This window comes from Atractosteus spatula, chromosome 8 (genome assembly GCF_055471065.1).
Source record: "Atractosteus spatula isolate fAtrSpa1 chromosome 8, fAtrSpa1.hap1, whole genome shotgun sequence".
NCBI classification, from domain to species: Eukaryota; Metazoa; Chordata; class Actinopteri; order Semionotiformes; family Lepisosteidae; genus Atractosteus; species Atractosteus spatula.
Genome location: NC_142713.1, coordinates 44,238,385 through 44,260,785, shown reverse-complemented (window position 1 = coordinate 44,260,785; position 22,401 = coordinate 44,238,385). Strand labels below are relative to the sequence as shown.

Here is a 22,401-nt window from a genome sequence, read left to right as displayed (position 1 = left end):
TGTTTCTTGTGCGGAGGCTATTGATGTTGCCGTTCAGAGTATGTCGCATCTAGCTCCATTTCGATTGCATTATCTGAGCTGCAGAATTTCGTTTTCTTGTATGCCTTTCACACCGACAGGTTGAATAAGTTGTTAGTCTGGCCAAGCAGTTAGTCATTTCATCGACCTGCTTCGTAAAGTGTTTGATAAATAACCATCCTCTCTGTGTATATCATCATGAAGGATGCGATCCTGGACTGAAACTAATTATGGTCTATTCAGTGTTTGATACTTAATGCGACTTATTGTATGGAATTATCTTTGTGTACAAACATTCAAATAATTGATCATACATTAGATCTTATCACACAGCGCAATGTAAAATGGTAAAAATCATTTTGATTGCATTCTGAGCACATTTCAGGGGCATTTTATAGAGTATGACACCACATGTTCTTTACTTCTTTAATGTACCTTTTTACTTTGATTGCAAAAGGTATACAGGATCTGTTTGTGCAATTAAAATTAGTTGTTTTGCTGTATTTTGACTTTTACTTGTGACTTGTAAAAATAAAGATAATGTGAAAAGAGGGCAGTACTGTTATTTTACTAAGTATTTTTATACGTGCTCTCATAGCAATGGCAAGGACACAGTAAACATTCTCAAAGCATGGCTTTTTTTTCCCTTTTTCATCCCTGATGGTTTGTTCTTTTACGAATTATCTGGTTACATGTGATACTAATAATCTTGGAATTGCAGGTTTTAATTAAGGTCACTTGTGTGCCATGATTGCCATTGCTGTATTATTATATATTATAATGGAAAGCATGGAAATATTAGAGTACTCATGTCTCTTTACTAAGACTTCTTCGAAAGGTTTGAACTATGTAAAGTACACTGAGAGTCTGACAGTTTCTAATCCTTGTAATTTAAAAACAAATGTTATGTTACCAAAACTCAAAAATGCGCGTGAGCTTAAAGTAGCTTTCTACATACTTTAAGTACAATGTATTCATTAAAAAATATGATGGTAGGAAAGCTGTCCTTGCAGAGAATATAGCCTTGTCTCATAGGAATTTACTTCAGCATCAAATGCTCTTATTGCTGGATGTAGGCTATGCACAGGTTGCTGCCATGTGTTTAGAAATATAAAATAGCCTCTATGCTTCAGGTAGTGTTGTCCGTCAGTTGTACATTGGACTCCCTAAACAATTGTATATTAAGTGCTTCAAGTAGCTGCTAGACACGAGTGACCACGTTTATTGGACCAGAGAGAGCCTGATCTAGAAATGACTGGCTATGGAATCAAAATGTGACAGCACTCTTTTATGGGAAAGAGTTTTAATGACTGCAAAAATGAAAATAAATAAAAGCATTTTAAAATTTTCAATAGTTGCATTCGTTCCCAGGACAATGACAAAGCACTGATGTCCTAAAGAAATTGGTAAAACATATCGTTTCAAAACACAATACAAAAGTAAAAAATGGTGTTGGACAGAAAAACACTATCAGCTGTCTGATTGGCTGGGCTGAAGAAAATTCCAATTGTGTTATTATAATAGCTCTTTTTTACAGTTGGATTTTGTATGCAGATGCAGAATAAAAAAAAACTGCATTTTACAGGGGTCCCTTTGAATCTGAATATGAGTCTTGTACAACACATAAACACCAACTTAATTGTCAAAGCTGCAATACATGGACAATTGTGCTCTAGTTCTATTAAGTGCCAGACTTTAAGTTAAAATTGTTATGCAAATGTCATGTGATATCCTATAGTTGCAGGTAATACACACATAGGTCAGGAACAGGTTAATGAACAGGTGTACTGCAAGAACAAGTAATGGTCAAGTAAAGGGATCAATGATTCTGACATAGTTCAGAAACTAGTTATTTGAGCATGGTACAAATAGGGGAGTGGCAAGTATAGAAACAGCAACAAGGGAGTTTAAAAAAAGATACAATTGTGGATTCCAAGACTTGGGTAGTGAAATTTAATGTTGATTATTGCAAAGTAACACACAGGAAGTAGAAACCAATGCTATACATATAATTATTCTGAGCTTCATGAAGCTCCTTGTGGAATGAATTTGGGTCGTTGAGCACACTCTTCCATGTCCCGATCAATGTGGGGAAGCAATGAAAATGCAAAAAAGAATGCTTATGAATGTAGTAAAAACTTTAAATGTTTAAACTTACCAATGTATAGAACTAATAAAATCAAATTTAAAATATTGTGTTTTTGGCACTGTATCATATATATATATATTTATCTTTAGAAAGACTTCAAAGAGGCTTATTAAAGAGAGAATTATTACTAGTTTCAGGATATTTTCATATACAGACAGGTGGAAGGCGCTAATTGTCTTCATTTCAAAATAAACACAAGCAAGGGGAGACTTTATTATATGAAATTAAACCTAAGGGGGTGTACGGTAGATCAGCAGTGAAACATTTATGGCAGAGAATAATAACAAACCCAGAATTTCTGGGTGTTAGGGACAGCTATTTGATTCTGTTCCACACTATAGGCTCTTTCAAGAAATGAAAGACCCTACTCATTTGCAGTTATTTGTATTTTATGGTATTAATAAGCTAAAGCATGTTTTAAATGTTCACATCTTCAACCATGAATCAATATTGAAAAACCCTTCTTATTTTTGGTTTGTTTAGTAAGAAATATAGCAATATAATAGCGATCTTTTACGATTTATTATAACTGCATAAATGGTAGATGTAATATAGACAGATATTAGAATAAGAAAAAATATATATCAAATGGCAATCTAAAGAAATAATTACAATGTTGAAATTTTCAACCTTTCCAGTAAGTTAAGTAAATGTAATTTGTTACTTTGCAAGGTTAAATTCATTTTTATATGAGTTTAAATATAGTTTTTGATTCAGTAGCATGATTTGTGTTTCTTATTCAATGAAAAGACATTTTTGAAATAATGTATTCCATCTGCTGCCTAATCAAATCAGCCTGCAAAACCTTTTTTAAAAGAGTGGCTGTCTGCACTTATCATTTTCTTTTGCAGAATGATGTGACCAGAAAAGTTAAATGTATATTTGCGTGGTAGTTGGGTTGTGATATTAAAAATGAACCTCCAATCAATCTAGCTGCAGTAATATTATATTTATAAACCTAAAATCTGTTAAGATTGAAAAGAAATAATTACATAATTATTATTTTCAAAGCTTAATGTGAACATCTTGAAAGTGTTGAAACATAACTTGGAACAAGCTATGTTCAGCAACATCTTACTGTAGAGTATTATTGAGAACAAATTGCATTTTCTTTATCAGTAGTATTTTAAACCATCAAGTGGGAATCATAAATTTTGGAACCTACACAGACAATAGCTACAACAAAGTAGAACATTGTTGTAAGAACATTCTACGGAATCCTATTAGCACCACGGAGAAAACAATATTGTTTTTTTTAAGAATAACATAGCATTTAAATGCAAGATTGTTTAAATCAATAATTAGTATTAATTGAATTGTTTTTGGATTTTGAGGGTTGCATTCCTGCATTTCATTGCATTCATGTAGTGTGCAAACTGACACAGAAATACTGTTGACAATTTTCTCAAATCACATTGAGGAAAAAGAAAACATAAAGAACACAGTGCCTTGAAGATGTATTTAGACCCTTGTATAGTTTTCACATTATTTACTTTGTAGCTTGCAGTCATTCAGACACTTTGAAGTAGCAGTTAATATTTGTTATACTGTATATACACAGCTTACCCCATGCATTCAAAGATTGAAAAAAAAAGAATTAAGTAGATAATATGAAAGGAAATTGAAAATACATAATTTCATAAGTTTTCAAACCTTTTGCTCTGGCAAGCCTTAAATACTTTAAGTACACAAAATTACTATAGCGAGCCACACAATTAGTAAAGTAGCCTCTGTCTGTGTGCAATAACAATTATTATAAGGACCAAGGAGCTTTGAAAGCTGTGCTGGGATATACATGTACAGAACTGAAGGGCATAAAAGTAAACCCTTAATATATCTTTGAGCACAATGAAGTTGATCATTAAGTGGAGGCACCCAGATGCTACCTAGATCAGTCTGTCCCTCTAAACTGAGCAGCTGGGCAAGGAGGAAACTTGCCAAGGGCGATTTTGAAAGTTCAGTGGCTGAGGTGGGAGAAAATGGCCATGGGTCAACCATATCCCAGTCACTCCACAAAGGAGGCGTGCGACAAAGTACTTAAGTGATACTGCAAACATGTGACACAAAGTGTTGTGGTTAGATAAGACATAATTGGAGCTTTCTGAGGTAAATCTGAAGCTTTACATCTGTTGCAAACCTAACATAATTCATCATCGAGTCAACACCATCTCTACTGTCAAGCATGGTGGTAGTAGCATTATGCTATAGTTGTGCTTCTCATTGGCGGGGACTGGGAAGCATATCAACACTGATACTTAGGGGAAAACATGTTTTAGTCTGCTATAGACTTAAATTTGGGGTGAAAATTCACCTTTCAGAAGAAAAACAACCCAAAGCGCGAGACCTAAGCTACACTGGAGTGTCTTAAGAATAAGATAGTGAATGTCCTGACTTGAAACCTATTGAGAATCTCTGGAAAAACTTGAAAACCTCTCTTCGTAAGCCATCATTAAGCAGCTTAAGCAAATCTGTCAAGAACAATAGGAAAAAAAAATAATCAAGCCAGTGTACAAAGTTGGTGAAGACTTACCCAAAAAGACTTGCTGCTGTAATTGCTACCAAAGGTGCTTCCACCAAATATTAAGTTCATGGGTCCAAATTCCTACACAATCAATATATTTCAGGTTTTCTCTTGTGTTTTTGCTAACATTTACAATAGTATATCTTTCCCTTAGAAATTTTCAGTTTGCGTGTTCAGATTTTGAATAAATTATTAATTTAAAAAATGTGCACGCTTTATTTTGTAATTTCACGAAATGGTACACCATGGTCACCAGGAAGGGTCTTTTTCCATGATACTGTAAATGAATGCATTTAAAATGTCTTACCTTTGGGCTATTCTGGATTTTTTTACATTAAATTCTAAATATTAATGCAGTTTAAATTAGTTAAGTTAGAAAACTCCATCACAGTAATGTATTGTGAATTTAAAAGTCTAATTGCAAATTTAAAATGTGAACACTACAAGCATTTGCTGATACTTTTCATTGAAACTCTTGACAGTTTTTCTTCATAATTATGTGCATCTTGCTGAATGACCATTGTAGGTGTAGTGTTCCTAAATAGTACCAAATGTTTTCATACTTTATTAATGGGCATTTTAATGTAGTGCACATATGATTGACTAACAGAATTATATACAAACTGAATAGAATATCTGGCTAAATGAAAGGCCTTTATTGCTAAACTTTTAGTTTCTGACAAATTAATCAGTCTCATTGTGTATGACTTTATATGAATGTAGTAGTGCCTAATTATTAAAATTATGCATTACTAAAAAGGTTAGATTGACAATATGTTAAGATTGTCTCTGGAATATTAAATAATGCAGTAAAAGGTGTCCCACAGATGACTAAATTGTATAATCTCATTATAGCTAAATGAAAAAATATGATTCAATTAACTCTTTGTTTTGGTACAACAAGAAACCACATTCACTGCAAACCTGTCCTTTATATTAATGAGTTGGAGTATTTAATAATATATCTTGTTATGCAGATTATCCACATTTATTTCTGAAGTCTAATGAATATGAAAGCAATTTTTCCTTGCCATTTTATGCACTGCCTATAACAGGCATGAGTACCTAAAGACTATGTAAGATTTCCCTTTTTGATATACTGTATATTTCAGATATGCAGTAATTAATTACTTACTTTTAATCTTATATATTTTGAAGTTGGACACTGTTTTCCATCTACCTAATAGAATGTCTGCAATGGATTGCAATGTTTTTTTTTGTAATGCAGTTAGAGTACCACAGGTATCTGTGCAAGGACTGCTCTTCCTGTTTTGTATAACTGGTGTTAAGTCTGGTACATTATAGTATTAATTAGAGTATTATAGTGAAGTGTTCAGTGTATACTGAATTACGAAGATTACTAAACTGGTAAAATGTCCTAAGTTTGCATCATTCGCTTAAAAAAGTTAAGCTTAGAGTATTATTCTGAAATATAACTATATAATGCCACACGATTAAATAATAAGCACTTTCACCCAGCATCAATGTTTTTGGTGGCAGGAACCAAATGGATGGTAGCAGATGGATATGCTGGCACAGATTACTGGCAGTGTGCTCATCAATTAAGTTACTGTATCATCTATCCATAAGGTCAGAATGGAAGCACCACCATAGAATAAATACTGTCAGTCTATCGTCAAACAAAAATGATCAGCGGAGGGGGCAAATGATAAAACTGTAAACTGACTACAGAATAATGCTAACTGTGTACACCAAATCAATTGATATAAAGGTCCAAGTATGATGGTCTGAGCAGGATTGTCTTGTTGTTACAGATTACCACTTTAATGAATGAGTCATGTACAGTAGGACTCAGAGACCAGTGGACACATTGTCTATGTGCAGGTTTAATGCCCAAAGCACAATACTCCAACACAGCATCTGCAGCCTGTTTCACGGCATGCATCACACATGAATAGTTTCTAACTGTGGCTACACATTTCCCAAGAGAAATCTTAATCAGGAAAATGACTTTAATCATATTATTTAAGTTCCATGAAATAATCAGTAATACAAAAACATGTTTCTGTGCCTTATGATAATTTTGTGAATGTTGAATTTATAAGCAGGAGGTTTCTTTGATGCATAGTAAATATATATATACAGTAGATTATGTATTTAATATAAAATACTAATATTTTATTATTCCAAAATTAGCATGACTTCACTTGAAATCAGATTGTTATAGAATCAAATACAGTACGTTCGTCTTTTTGAAGTGCTACAACATTGGTACAAAAAGAAAAATGATTATAAAAAGCAAATCCTTCAGTTTATTCAAGTTTTTTGGAAAGCTGAATAAATTAGGTTTGGGTTTTATTAGACAAATATATATTTTTGAATGTATTTTCAATGAAACTATTTATTTAATAACCTACATGGCTTGCCTCTACAATCATTTTGTAATAAATAGGTTTTTATTGCAGCACTCCACAAATTGTTATGAACTATTATTGAGTGTACTTTTAAAAACCAAAAAGATTCTGTGAACAATTATGTAATATCCGAGATGAGCTTTTGTTTTTCCGTGACTTATATCGGGATCGGTTATTGTGAACAAAACAGCAGGTATATTATGGCCGGGAAGATCAAGTTAAATATACATCACGAAAAAATATTGTGAGATCTCCGCAGAACTCCTATGCCAACAGACAAAGAACAGTGGGAATAATTGAGCATTATCAGTTTTAAAGGATAAGATACAATGATGTCATTATAAGCAAGGGACTAGTCAATAAGGCCAATCTTTGGATATCCTATAAAGAAAATTATATATTGTAGTTTCCCAAATGGTACACAAGTAGAATGAGTTCTTAATAAACATCTGATGATGAGAAAAAATTGTTTCCAAATCCGATTGTTTACGCTCTCAGTAAAAAGTCTACAAGAAAAAAAAATCAGTTGATGCATTCTATGATGATGTGTACCAAATCCTACATTTCGGCTCATTGAGGATAAATTATGTAGGCGAGCTCTTAACAGAAATTACACCTTATAACTCTTATGGCATGCTCTGAAACCTTTTCAGCAAATAATGAACGCATAGCAAAGTGCGGGATTGACCACTGTAACCACCTGGTTGAAATGTTATGAATAATTGTGAAGGAAATCATAGCTGCAGTGAAGCCTATAAATTTATTCCATAAAGTCAATTGAAAAATTAGTATGTAAATTCACCTGAAATAATTATATAGCCATCCACTCCAATAGGCTTTTGGATTTTTCTGCTCTAGTTTTTCAGAAAGCGAACATAGCAATGATCAAGATCTTTATTGACTATATGTAATACATATCCTTATTGTGTAAGGAAGAAGAGGAATTATTGTTATTGTTCTTGTCCGTATTTATTAATTGAATATGTTTTCTGTTAAGTGATTTGATGGTGTATTCATAACTATCTTCAGTGAATAACTTTAAACAGACTCAATATACTGTAGCAATGTTATTTGAACTCTATAAAGTGAATTTAATATGATCATTTGTTGGATATCTGTAGTGACTATGTGACAATGTATTGTTATGTTTGTATGTTGCTCATTTTGTGTCTTTCAGATTATTGTTTGGTACTCACAATTACAGATGAATCTGGTGTGAAACTAGGATGCTCGATATTCAATGAGAAATTAGAAACGCTTCCCCAAATCTACAAAATTGGTGACATTGTCCGTTTTCATAGAATAAAGGTAATACATTATTTTTTAGTTATTTGTATGAAAGTAATCACATCATAGTTTGAGTTTTATGGTGCAGCCAACAGGATATTTGTCCAGTGTTGCAGGAATTGTTGAAATGTTGTAGAGGTATATTTTTGTAAAGTATACCAATTTTAGTTTTACCTTTCATGAATAACTCTGATGCACTGACTTTGTTACATAAGCACTAAATCACCTCATTAGTGAAAGAGTTGAGTTAGCACAGGTGATGAGGTGATTTAACCTGTGGAATGTCAAGTTCTTTAAAAATCAAGAATACAGAAACAAACCTGAAATGTGCTTATCAAGAAAACAAGGCCTTTATGTCAACAGTATGTTGGGAGACTGGATTACTGTACTGCTTGCTGTGGAGCCATGTTCTCTTTAGTCATGAATCAAGGTTTTATTTCACTCATCAGCAAGTATGAAATATATACTATTATTTGTATACAACAAACCAATCCTTGGGAAGGTCTGTTGTACACAATAATAGAGACTGATGACAACCCTTCTGCAGGCTTATCCTGACTTTACATTCCAGCAAGACAATGTATTTCCTCATGCTGTACATGTAACAGGCATCAGGTTTCCTGCTGTCTGATGACAATATGAAAGTGATACTGTACATGCCCTGCTCACTAGACCTGAGTCCCATTGAAAATTTGTGGGATGACCTGGGATGATATGTGGTATCTGTAGCATTATTATTATCCAAGGCTCTTGGAGAGGAAAGAGACAGGATCCCACAAGAAAGCATCTGCAGCCAGGTGCAAAACAAGCATTGCAGGGTTGCTGGTTGCATTTCTTGCAACAGTGGCCACACAAAGTACCACCCTGTGATTTTCAGAGTAGAACCCTTGTTGATCAACATTGTAGATGACTAATTTAAATCCACCTAATGAATTTACTTACACCTGTTTAATAAAATGGCAGGGTTCCTCTACATTCTTCAAAAGATGATTATTTGTCTGATAGCATTGTGAATTTACATTTATAAATGTTTCTTTTTGATGCTCAGTATATAAATATACCTACTGAATTTAACTTTCTTTCCATACAATATTCTGAATTATAATGTTGTTGTCTTTGCTTTCTAACAGTCTCTCCTGTTCAACAGCAAGCTAAGTGGGATGACTAGTTTGGGTTTTTCTGCCCTAACATTTGATGGTAGAGTGGGAACTCCAGTATGTCCTCGAACATCAAGCAAAACCTACCATTTTGGGGAAGAAGATAGAAGAATTGTAGAGAAATTGCGTCAATGGGCAGCAACTATCTATCCAAATTCGGAAATAAGCCTGGCTACAGTTCAACCTAAGTCATTTTTTGACTTGACCTGTCAGCTTCTGGCAAAGGCAGAAATCAGCAGAGCCTGTGTACTTTTAAAGGTATGAGCTGTTATATAATTATTTTAGTATATTCAAAGTATTTAAAGGCATTTAAATGAATGAGTTTCATTCACTAGGGCCTTGGTGACTTACAAAAATAAATATACAGTATATTATTCTCATATGTCACATAAGAAATATTTTGTCTTAAAGCAATTAAATTCTAAATTTAGTTATTCAGTATTATATATTGAATATTATATATTGAATAACCCAGGACGATATTCTTATAATATTAATATTATTTTTAAATTAATATTTTAATTCATTTAGATATTTTAATTGGCATTATTTATGCCAATTTAATATATCAATTTCATTTTTAGATTCTCCAGTACCTGTTGTTTAAGATCTTTAAGATGTGGTATATAGTATAGCTATATAGTACTTTAAAAACTAAAACTGCAACAGTTGAACTTTTTTTATTTCCTATTGCCTAACTAAATTATACAGAAAATTAATTGTCACTAAACTTCACAGTTATTTTGGAAGGTATGAGATGTTTGGGGTATTTCCATGTAAAAGATGAAACATTGAAGATTTGATAATTCCATTCATGGAAATTGTGTTTGTGGCAGGCCAGCAATATTTATTAGTTTCAGTAGACCTGCCAGTAGAGGTCGTTCGGACCTCAATCTTGATTCACATGGGTTGAATTAATTAGGTAATTGATTAAGAGTGAGAGTCACATCCACAAATGGGTGTCATTTAGTCTAGCTGTGGTATATGAAACGTTTCACAAAAGATGTTGGTAATGCATTGCTACTGTTTCTTTTTTTGACGATCTTTTGAAAAGCCTTATTTCACTGCATTTTTTTTCCATCATGGTTTGTCCATGTGCTCAGGCCTCACGAGCCACCTGAGGAGACGTACGGTGAAGTTGTGACATGCCTACAATTTGTGATCAGTAAGAGATTAAGAGAACTGCTTGTTGAAAGATTACACAAGGCTTTAGAGATATCATTCGTAGCTTAACAAAGAGTTCAAACCTTTCTTACATTGGTTTTCATGAATTTCCTGATTTTCATTTTGTTACAATATTTGCATTTATGATGCATTTTGTTACATTCATCAGATAGTGTCAGATTACAAGTAACTTGTCAATCATTAGCATGCTTTTTTGGTTTCAGATTTCAGATTGAAAATCAGCTGGTCCTGGCTGCCAGGAGTTCATTTCAGGATCTGATTATTTGAAATATATCACTGAAGCACAAGTACTTCATAAGATAGTGAACAAAACCATAAAGGTTTTTTGATATTCTAATGCGTTTACAGGAGATAGTAAACCAAGTAAACCAAATGTAAGCTTCTCTGGACAGAAAGTGTTGTTTCCTGTAAGGCTGTTTTCAAGTTGCCTTATCTGCTCTGTGTGACTGCTCTTGGACACTGGCTATAGATGAGTAAAGACCAGACAGTTCATTAAGCCATAGAGTTTTTTGGCCTGAGCTGATCATTACTGAAGGGTACACAATGCTGAGCAGTACTCTGTAGAATAAGAATTAGGAAATTCTTACAAGAACATCACAATAGCCAAAAATCTAATTTCATTTTTATGACAGCATGTGAGTATAAATTTATATTGGAGAAAAAGTTTTGCTTGTCTGCACAATTTTTCTGTACAAAAAGTTTTAATACCTAAGGAAGAGTGATGATCACATAAGCAAACAATACAGGTGCAACAATTGTCGTGTCTCTTGATGCAAATTATTTCGGAAAATGGAGATTGGTTATTTGATTATACTTTTTTATAGCGAGATTTCTGTAGTAACACATTCGACAACTATAGCACGTTATATCAGGACTCATAAGGTATGCCTAAATTGTGTAGTTTTATCGATTATCATTAGTGCTAAGAATTTAATAATACAAATAATTATTTGTGCAATACATAATAAACAATACACTGTCTAAACAGAAATATAATAAAAACATGATATTTGCAATTTTGCTTATTCACACAAAAAATTTAATGACCACTTTTTCCACATTTGCAAACCATATTCTCTCTATCCATGAACTTTTCAGTAGGACAGTAAATGTGGGCATCCTTTTCCACAGCATCTTCATCTCTCTGATCTACCTCGGCTGACCTGCATCAGTCCGTAAAGTAAAGGCATAGCTTGGTTAACAAGGATAGTATGTATAAATAGAAGTACATCATGGGTTATGCTTTAGTTCAGGGGTTCTCAATCCTGGTCCTGGAGGCCCAAACACCTGCTGCTTTTCATTCCAGCTGAGCTTAATTGCTTAACTGAAGCCTTAACTGAATTAAGGCAACTTGGATGAAAAAAAAAATGACGGGTGTGTGGGTGTCTAGCACCAGGATTGGGAACCCCTACTTTAGTTATTCAGTTTCCTTCATGAAAACATTAGATGTGCTTTGTGTGAACACCTGTTACCAGTTATGTCTGTATGTGACTCAATGTTGTACTATAAAATAAAAAATACATTAAATAACAAAAATAACTCTGGTCCCCTCAGTTATCATGTGGGAAAGGAGTACTGTAAATACACTTACGTTGTATAAAAACAAGATTTAAAAAGTAAAAAAAATCACTCTACTAAGAATTTTAAAAAATAACCATTAATACAGGGTTAACTATAACATCATACCAGTGATTCATTTTATTTGTTGACACATGCAGTAACTTAAATTAAAGGGGGAAAACAATGCTTTTTTTAAAGTTTACAGTACTCATATTCATTAAAATACTATCAATAATTACAAACACTTTTTCTGAAATAGTTCAGCTGTAACAACAATTGTCTGACTGTTTTGCGAACAAACTTAAACTTGACATATTTCTGCAAATTTTAATGCACAGTTACTATTTATTTGATTAATTTAAAAAATTGAAAAAAATAAAACAGTAAATGTGGCATGTGCAAAAGTTTGGGAACCCTATCAGTCAGTACTTGGTAACACCCCCTTTGGTAGAAATCACAGCCTCCAAACGTTTCTTGTAGCCAGCTAACCAGTCTTTCTATTCTTGCTTTAGGATTTGTTTCCCTACTCTTCCTTGCAGAACGCTTATAGTTCAGAAATATTTTTAGGTTGTCTTGCATGCACAAGTCTGGGGACTGTGAAGGCCATTCCAAAACCTTAATCTTTCATTTCTTGAAGTAGTTCATGGTTTGAGGTATGTTTTGGATCACTGTCTTGTTTTAATATCTAACCTCTTTTTAGCTTCAGTTTCTTAACTTATGGTGGGATATTAGCTTCCAGAATTTGTTGATACTTGGTAGAATCCATTCTTCCCTCTACCCGCACAATATTTCCTGTGCCACTGGCTGCCACACAACCCCAAAGCATAATAGATCCACCCCCATGCTAAACAGTTGGCAAGGTATTCTTTTCTTCAAATGCTTCTCCCTTTTTTCTCCAAATGTACCTTTGGTGATTGTAGCCAAAGAGTTCAATTTTTACTTAATCAAACGTTGACTTTTGTGATGAGATCGTAAGTAAGGTTTCCTTCTCATGACTCTTCCATGCAGATCTTTTTTGTGCAAGCAATGCTACACAGTGGACTGGTGCACCACTACTCCCGTGCCAGCTAAACCTTCCTGCAGGTTCTTTGCAGTGATATGGGGGTTTTGCTTTGCATTCCTGACCAGTCTACGAGCAGTTTTATCAGAGACTTTTCTTGATTTTCCAGATCTTGTCTTGACTTCAACAGTTCCCCTTAACTTCCATTTCTTAATGGCATTTTGGACAGTGGAAATTGCAAGCAGGAAGTGTTTAGATATCTTCTTATAGCCTTCCCCTGCTTGGTATGAGTCAATTATCTTTATTTTCGGGTCCTCAGTCAGCTGCTTAGAGGAGCCCATGGTTGTTGAGTGTAAGCACAACACCCTGAGAGGTTCAAAGAGTCAGAGAATTTATTAAGCTCTGGAATTGTCATTACCTGACTTAGATTAAGGCCTAACGAGTCAGTTAAGTTCTGACACTAGTGGATCAACTTTTGCACATGCCACATATACTGTTTTAATTTTTTCAGTCTGTTACATTTAGCAAATAAATAGTAACTGTGCATTAATATTTGCAGAAACATGTCAAGTGTAAGTTTGTACGTTTTTTACTTAGAAAATCAACAAAACATGTAATTTGGCCAGGTGTGCCCAAACTTTTGCATAAAACTGTACTTCAACAACAATACTGGATAGCTGATTCCATAACCCTTTTGGTAAAGGAGTCCCTCTTGATTTCAGTTTTAAATGCACTTCCTTGTACATGTGTCAGTTTGTATTTCACTTTTGATTCTGAAATTCACTGGATTGACTTTGTCAATACCTTTGAGGATTTTGAGGATACTTGTTTCAGGTCCCCTCATAGTCAGCTCTGTTCAGGACTAAAAAGGTTCAGTTCTTTAAGCCTGTCAATGTGTGATAGTCCCTTAAGCTTTAGATAGAATGTAACTTGTTGCTCTTTCAAATGATTCTGGTGCACCAATAACTTTTCTAGAATATGGTTATCAAAATAATAATATTTTAACTGAAGAAAGCTAATTTTTAAAACTAATTCAATATTTTTAATTTCACCTGGTTAAGACCTTATCAGTTTATGCTTTTAAGCATATGTTAACTTGGGAGCATAAGCAATCTGCATTTCTAAAACAGGTTTGCTGTACAATGGTTTATGATTTTGATACAGACATGAAAGAAAACAAGTAATCCTAATGGCACTAGTGTTATTGCTATATTATTCTATTGTGAATGCATTTAAAAATAGAATAATTGATAAACATAGCACGTAACATATGAAAGAGAATGTTTCTGTGAATTGATTTCATTAAAAATAAAACAGATGGGCGTGCATGTTATTGCTGCAATCAATTTAATTTGGTATTTAAAATTCTAGTGAATTTTAGGCCAAAAGGAAGCTAAAGTGAACTTTGGGATTTCAGAGCAGACTGAAACTTGGGTATTTTTATCCAAACAGAAATAATAGAAAAAATATTATATAAAACTAAAACTCATTAGAACTGTATAAGGTATGTAGATAAAATGGATGAACAGTCAGGGTGTTGCTCTGATTTCCAGTGAGTTGTTTTAAAGGTAGTTATGGAACAGAGATAATTGTTAAAAAAGCAAGGTTTAGACCAAATTACAGCACTACATTTGCTGCAGCAGATCATGCCAATTTAATAGATCTGCTTGGGGCGGTCTTTGTTGTAAGGTTATGACATGGCTTTGATAAAATCTTTCTAATAACTTTCAGTTAAGTACTTTTCTGTTTTTTTATGGTTGAAGAGGGTGTATCCTCCACAGAGCTCTTTTTTATATTTTAAACCCTCTGATTAATGGACTAATAAGGTGAAGGGGTCTCAATTATTGCTGAATGTCCGTTAAATCACAAATGTTTTTTCAGCTCCAAAACACACTGTTGTATGAGAAAAAAATAGTGTGTGTAAAAAGTTTTGACCCCTGTTGTATTTTGGCACATTTTATTGTTACAACCCGAAAACGACAAGATGCTGAAAATAACCCTAAAAGACGTATAATGTCTCAGAATTGAGACATTGAGAAACTGTGAGTCAACAATACCTTAGGTACTCCAAGAATCTGGACTGTATGGTTTAGTGTCAAGGAGGAAGCCATATTTGAAACAAACACATATGACGTTCCATCTTGAATATGCAAAAAGGCATGTAGGTGCCTCTGACACAATGTAGAAAAAAATGTGGTCTGATGGGACAAAAATTGAGTTATTCAGTTTTATTGCCAAGCATTATGCCTGGCGAAAGAAGAGCACTGCTCATCACTCACAAAATACCATCCCTACATTGAAGCATGGTGGTGGGATCATAATGTCGTGGGGTTGCTTTTGATTGACAGGGGCTAGTAGGTTTGTCAAAATATAGGACAGAATGGATGAAGCAAAATGTAGCAGATCTTGTAGCAAAACTTGGAACAGGCAGAAATACGTTCCAAGTATTGTGAAGTGTAGTTTGACCAATAAATAATGTGAATAGTAGATAAATGATAAGGTGAGACATTCCGTAGAGTAAAAGAAATCAAGAACATGAAAAACAACTCAAGAATACCACTTTCTTACAGGTCTGGGATGGAACAAAATGCCCACATCGCCTTCTAAAGATCCTTGTTGAACCCAGTGCCATTGAAGGTAATATGGCTGCCATCCAAGACTTGCAGGACTTAATTGTGGAAATCCTTGTCTACGATAATCATGTGGAAGTAGCCAAAAAATTGAAGGTAACACAATTACTGTTATTGTTTATGATTAACATAGTATTGCTCCCTTGCAGATTTATATGTTAGAACTATATAAATTCATATTGAACGATATAAATTCATCGTGAAAACTATTATAATACTATTCTGATTGCTTCTACTAAATTCTTCCGTAATTGTTATTAATTGCTTACACTTAAATAGCTCTTCTGGACACTCCACTCAAAGCGCTTTACAGGTAATGGGGACTCCCCTCCAGCACCACTAATTGTGCTTATCTAAATCACCATTTGTGTATATTTTTATATCGTGCAAATTATATGTCATATACTCTTCATGCTTGAATACTCAATGCTTTGAAACTTTCAAATTCAGCATTCAATATTTTGAGAAGCAAAGTATTAATTTGTAATCTACAATATTGTCTCTGATCATTTCTTTGAGTTTAGCCTGAATGTCTTCACCAATATCCTTGCACGTTTGTCACTTGGTATTAATAATACATTGTGATATATTTACATACAAACATTAGGTCATTTTAGTCCAATTCATATCTAACATTTCTTGCTAAGATGCTCTGAAAATAGTGTTAACACAATGGATGAAACACCTGGACGCTAAATATTTACTATTCTTAAAAAAGCAAGGCTTATACCAAATTACAGCACTACATTTGCTGCTGCAGGTCATGACAATTTAATAGATTTGTTTGGGTCGGTCTTTGTTGTAAAGTTTTGACATGGCTTAGATAATATCTTTCAAATAAACGCTTTTTTGTGTTTATGGATAATGAAGGTGTATCTTCCACAACACTCTTTTTTTGAACCAATACGTTCTCTTTATAAGTTATCCTTGGGTAAGATTATTGAACACAATGTGAATGTTCATTTCCGTGCAGATGGTATAAATTTACATATTCCTGTGATGTATGGTGATACTTAAAGTTTATGTACAGTTTGTGAAATTGTGTAAATAGTTCTGATGTCTAAATGTGTAAAAACTGTTTTAATTTCTAATATGAGGTCTGAATTATTAAAATACCATCTTCAATAGTGGATTACATTTTGATTTATGTTTTAAGATAATTACAAGATTATCCTTTAATTGCCTTAGAAATAGTTCTAAAATAAGATTTCTGCTCAGACTTGATTATTCTTTTGTTGATTCTTGTTGTTAAGGTTTTTTTTTTCAACCCAGTTTATCAGACATTTTTTTTCAACCCTTGTAGTAGTTTTTTTACTCCGTATTTGAAATGTTAAATCTTAGTCATTCAGAGTGTAGATCATTCTCTCCCAGCAAGATGATTCTTGCCTGCAACATGTCCCAGTAGTGTTCTGCATGGTACTTCAGCAGGGTGATTAGCTCTCTAATCCCTGTTATCTCTTGGAGATTGAGCTTTGAGTCCCTTTGTGAACATTTGTTTTTAACTTCACGTCAGTTTTAGTCTGAGCAATACAATGCATGTCAACCTATAAATAAGCTGCAAAGTTCTGACATTTTCTCTTTTTGCATGATAATTCTCCTTGAGAACATTGTACAGTATACATATTATGCCTCGGGATCATGTTCTATTTCCTTGTTGGCATTGACATTTTTGGATGTAAAAAAGCTGCCATTTGCAGTGAAGTCCTTTATTTCTGAAACAACTTTTATTTTTCTGTCACTTACCTGTTTTTTGAGCTTTATACTGTCTCTAGCTTGTCTGTAGTTCATAACTTGCTTGTCTGTAGTTCATAATTGCGGCTTTTCAAGCCCAACTACAATGAATAAATTGCATTTATATGATGTAACTTTTGTCTTATATGATTCTTACTCAGTATATCTTCTGTGGGAATCATGAGGCATTGCCACTTTTATATTAAGGACACTCATTGTAGCATTTTAACTATCTTTAATATAATGTCTGTCTAATTTTCAGCAATAGAATAGAATCTAAACAAACTCTACAATTTTAGATATATCATAAATTATATATATATTTTTAAAAACTTTAACTTCTGTTCACTTTGGAGGCTTACAATTTTTTCCTTCTTGTTTTGTTTCATGGTTATAGAATCCAGCAGTGAAAGTTGTGCTTGAATAGTAAATTAGATTCCCTACATAATAAAACAACAGTAAAGTATGACTTTTTTTTTACTTTCATATTGATGGAGGGAGACTACATGGGTTTTTATACAGCTTATTGTATTGGAATTTATGAAGAAGGATGTTACAAATTAATTACGTTTCTCTAGTGGGCAAATTAAATGGAACTTCCCAACGTATTGAACCCAATTAACTTATGCCTTAAGCAGAGGAGAATAACGTTTTTCTTTGGTCATTTACTCCCAGTTCCATTATGGGTCATGTTTTCAGTAGTGTATCTGAATAGCAGGGAAGGCAACTAACAAATAAGACGTGCATATGGCAAACATAATACTTTGTTATTGAGCTTTAATACTGTTGTGTGTGCCATGAGACTTATTTTTATATGTGTATTATAGCTATAACTAATGTTGAACTGTTATTATTAATAAAGGCAATATGGATTTAAGAACAGAAAGAGCCTCTAGATGAGAGCCTCTTATCACTCTTATGTCTCTTAGTTATTAAATTAAAATAATATATCAAGTATCGTGGAAAACTCCTCAACATACAAGACGTTATTATACTGGCTATTATTGCTGGCAGCAACAGTATAATTGGATACCTCAAGATACCCTGAGAAAGTGTGAACCAGAACTCATGGGATTACAATCCTGCATCTCATTCTTCAGAGGAGCTTTTGCAGTAAAATGGTGTGAATGGAGTTTAAATCAATATGTAGATTATATATATAGTCTGCAGTGAGACAGATAAATCAGGAGATTAAAGGCAATCATTGGTTTCCTGCATGACTAAATTCTATATTGCATATATTCTTTATATTAGTATAGTATATATGGGGCAATATATATTTAGGGGGAGGGAGTATGTAAATGTGAGTGTATAAATATACAACTATCAAAAGTATGGAAGCTTTAAAAATAAGAAATATCTAAGTCAGGAAGAATCAGAATAAAGTCCATTTAGTAGTCTATTGAGTTTAACATTTATTAACTACCTCAAAAAACAAATGTATAAGAGGATACATTTCACTGGTATTGTTCTCATGGAAATATCCTTACTTGATAACAATCACATTGGCACGTTTGTAGAATTTCTCACAGTTTCATCTTCATCTATATTTGCCTGTTGATTGTAACTGACTGATTGTAACTGGTAAAAACACATTGAGATACAGGCTGAAGTGGTGTCAGGATGCCTAGAGCCAGTGCTGCCCATTTTGTTTTATCTCTCCGGTACAGATTGTAAGGTAATTTCAGTGGTTTCAAGGAGAGATAGCTGGGGGGGGCGGTTCGTCAGTTTCAAAATGTGGTGTTCTTGCTTCAGATAACTTTGGCTGTATGGGGGGGTGGGGGGTCATTATAATGTTGAAAGTGCACTTAGAACAGAGACTAGGAAGCACAACAAGGTCTATAACAAGGTACTCAACAACTTTGTGAAAGCTGACACACTTTCTTCTTTCAAGAAGCAGCTGGATGAGGTTTTATATCTCATCATGTATCAAATAACTACTGGCAACAAATGAGCCAGACAGGTCAAATGGTCTCTTGTCATCTGTAACAGTTCTTACATTCTCATGAAAAATAATGCCTTAGATTTTGCATAATGTTGAAGAATGTTGCTTATAGCTTTTGTTTTTACCGAATCCGCTCACTAACAACATTCTTCCTACTCTGTCTTCTGGGAGTTGAAAATGTCATACATTGTTTCCTCTGTCCTAGGTGTTTATGTTAGTTGCCTCAAGGTTTTCAGGCTCCATGTCTCCCCTTCCTGCCAGCTTCTCAGACATTTTTGTTTACCACCCCTTTGTTTGTGAAGAGAGTGGATAATGCAGTAAAATGTTCGCTTTTCTCTTTTGCTGATTTTTTTTCTGTATCTGTATCTAGTCTTGCTACATTATACAAAAACATTGACTTTTCTTCTACTACGTTCTCCACATTTTCGTGTGCTTGTCTGTAAGCTTTCTATTTCCAGAAGAGATTCTAAGTACATTCGCATTTGTCTCAGAGGAAAATATGCACTTTTATTCAAGTTGGTGTTGTTTCTTAGAAGGTTTATGTCATATGTTCTCCATTACATTTTTAAACAAAAAAAATAAAAAAAGGATTGAGTATCAACATGCTACAGAGTTTAGTTGCTTTTGAGAATATTTATTACGTGTTTTCAGGAAATATTCCTGATCTAGTGATTAGCGGTTTCATTTTAGGATGTCACAGATGTTTTAGGCCATTTACCTGTAGAATTCTAAACAGGAGCACAATATATTTACTTTACCAATATGTCACTCGGTGATTGATGCACCATTTACACTATCTCTCATTCATTTATCCTTCTGTTACAATTGCTGCACTTTGTCTTTCTACAGATAAACTACTACAGATGTGACGTTGTTTGGTGTTAGAAGAATATTTTATTTCATGTAAGATATAAATCTATTTTATTAGATTGTTTACTAGATGGTAAAACTTTCTGGAGACTACAGTACTGTATATAATGTGACTTCCAACAGAACAAAATGTCAGATTTCACTGATTTTCAGTGAAGGATATTTTGGCAGAATTTACATAGATCCACTTAAATTAAAGTGGAAAGTTAAAATGTTTTTGTTTAACTGATTGTTTAGAAGAATGCTTCTTATAACAAGTACAATTCCATGAGAATATTAGTGTAAAATCATTTGGAATTTACTCTGGTAGCTATATGGTGTTGCTCTGAAAAATATTGTATATGTGAAATATAAAATAGTTCTAGTATTTACATCCTAGATGCATGTTATAACTATCAATTTAAGAAAGGAGTCGCAAAGATTCAGTGTAGATTTTGATGAGTAAACAGTGAAGTAGCTCTGTAAATATAATACACTTTTACATTTTGTATCTTCACAGAAAATGTTATTTAAATGGATTTCATGTAACTGGATAACCTTTATAATGTGAAAACTAATTTTATTCTCCCTGTTCAGAAAGAACTCTGCATTTCTGGTAATGAGATGCATAAAATTCTTAAATGCCAGGCATGGTGCTACAAAACTAAACACAGCTATACTGTGATTTGCTTGGTGTCAACCCTAAATCAGTTTGCTTCAAATAAAATTAGCTCAAGTAAAATTCTATATATGCTCTGTATAAAGAAATCTATGTTAAGTGAAAGCAGACAATGATTATTGCAGTAAAATCTGAGTCTAATTTGCATGTTAATGAAGCTTTACATTTTAGAAGATATCTTTCTTGTTTCTGATGCCCTTCAGGTTGGTTTAGAAGTGTGTATTAATTCCTAGAGTGAAGCAACAATCTGACTTTATGATAGTAAGCATTTATGAGAAATGATATTTGTGAATGTATGTTTTGAGACAATTCTTGATATTAAATTGACCTGTTTTTCCAATATAGTTATTGAAGTGTTTTGGGATTTTGTGATTTAAGGTAATAAAGTCTATGTATTAGTTGATAAAAATCTTTAAAATCTTTTTAAACCCTCTTTATAATAAAAATGTTAGAGATGCTGTTCTGCTGAGGGTGTTTTATTTTAATAATTTTCATTGGATATAGCTGTTTTCTTCTTATTAACATGCATAACACTTGAGAGGAGAAAAGAAGAGGTCGCAATTAGTATTCCATACCTCAGGACAGCTTCTCAAAAGAGAAGGTACCCTATCAGCCATAGACCTTAACAGGCTTGATAAATGGATTATGTACTGTTCATGCTCAAGCCAGTGAAGAAAATTCAAGAGCTGAACACTGTTGACTTTGACTTGTCTGTTTGTACGAGTCCCTATGTTAGATGACTGACCTATTCACCTCCTCATAAGCCTGGCTGCATCCACGCCCTGAGTCTTTGTTTTCTGTTATTACCCTTCCTGCTTTTTTCATGTTGGTGTTAAAATACCAAATGAGAATTGGAATCTCTTTTACTGTACTTGTCTGATTTAGATGATTCTGTCCAGCTGAAAGTGGTACAATATATAACTATGTAGTACTTCCTATTGTAATATTGTAAGTAACTGTAGATGTTTTAAAAGGCTGAGTCTTGTGGCCAAAACAGTGCTGCTTAATTATGTCTCCTATCTCTGTTGCAGCTGAGATTGTACTGTGACTTGACGGATTACAAGCCTAGTTAACACTCTGCATGAAAAATGTGTGCTTTGTACTATAGGCTACCAACATCTTTCATGGAACTGAGTATCTCCTTTTTGCGATTTTTATGACCATATACAATTATTAAATGCTTATAGTGATACAAACTGATATATTTGTGTGCTATTGTCCTTAGAATATCCAAAAATCTGTGGGAGCATCTAAAAATAATTGTTTCTTTTAAAATAATTGTTATTTTTAATATGGTATTGTGTCTGTAGGTATG

General features: G+C 33.5%; 1 protein-coding gene across 1 annotated transcript in view; it reads left to right on the top strand.

The window, feature by feature from the left end:
• pot1 (protection of telomeres 1 homolog) overlaps positions 1–22,401 on the top strand; it is a 92,422-nt gene that overhangs the window by 45,608 nt on the left and 24,413 nt on the right. The window contains exons 8-10 of the mRNA XM_088923458.1: positions 8,241–8,371; positions 9,481–9,765; positions 15,823–15,978. Coding sequence (XP_088779584.1) covers positions 8,241–8,371; positions 9,481–9,765; positions 15,823–15,978 — 572 coding nt within the window. The remainder of the gene's footprint in view (positions 1–8,240; positions 8,372–9,480; positions 9,766–15,822; positions 15,979–22,401) is intronic.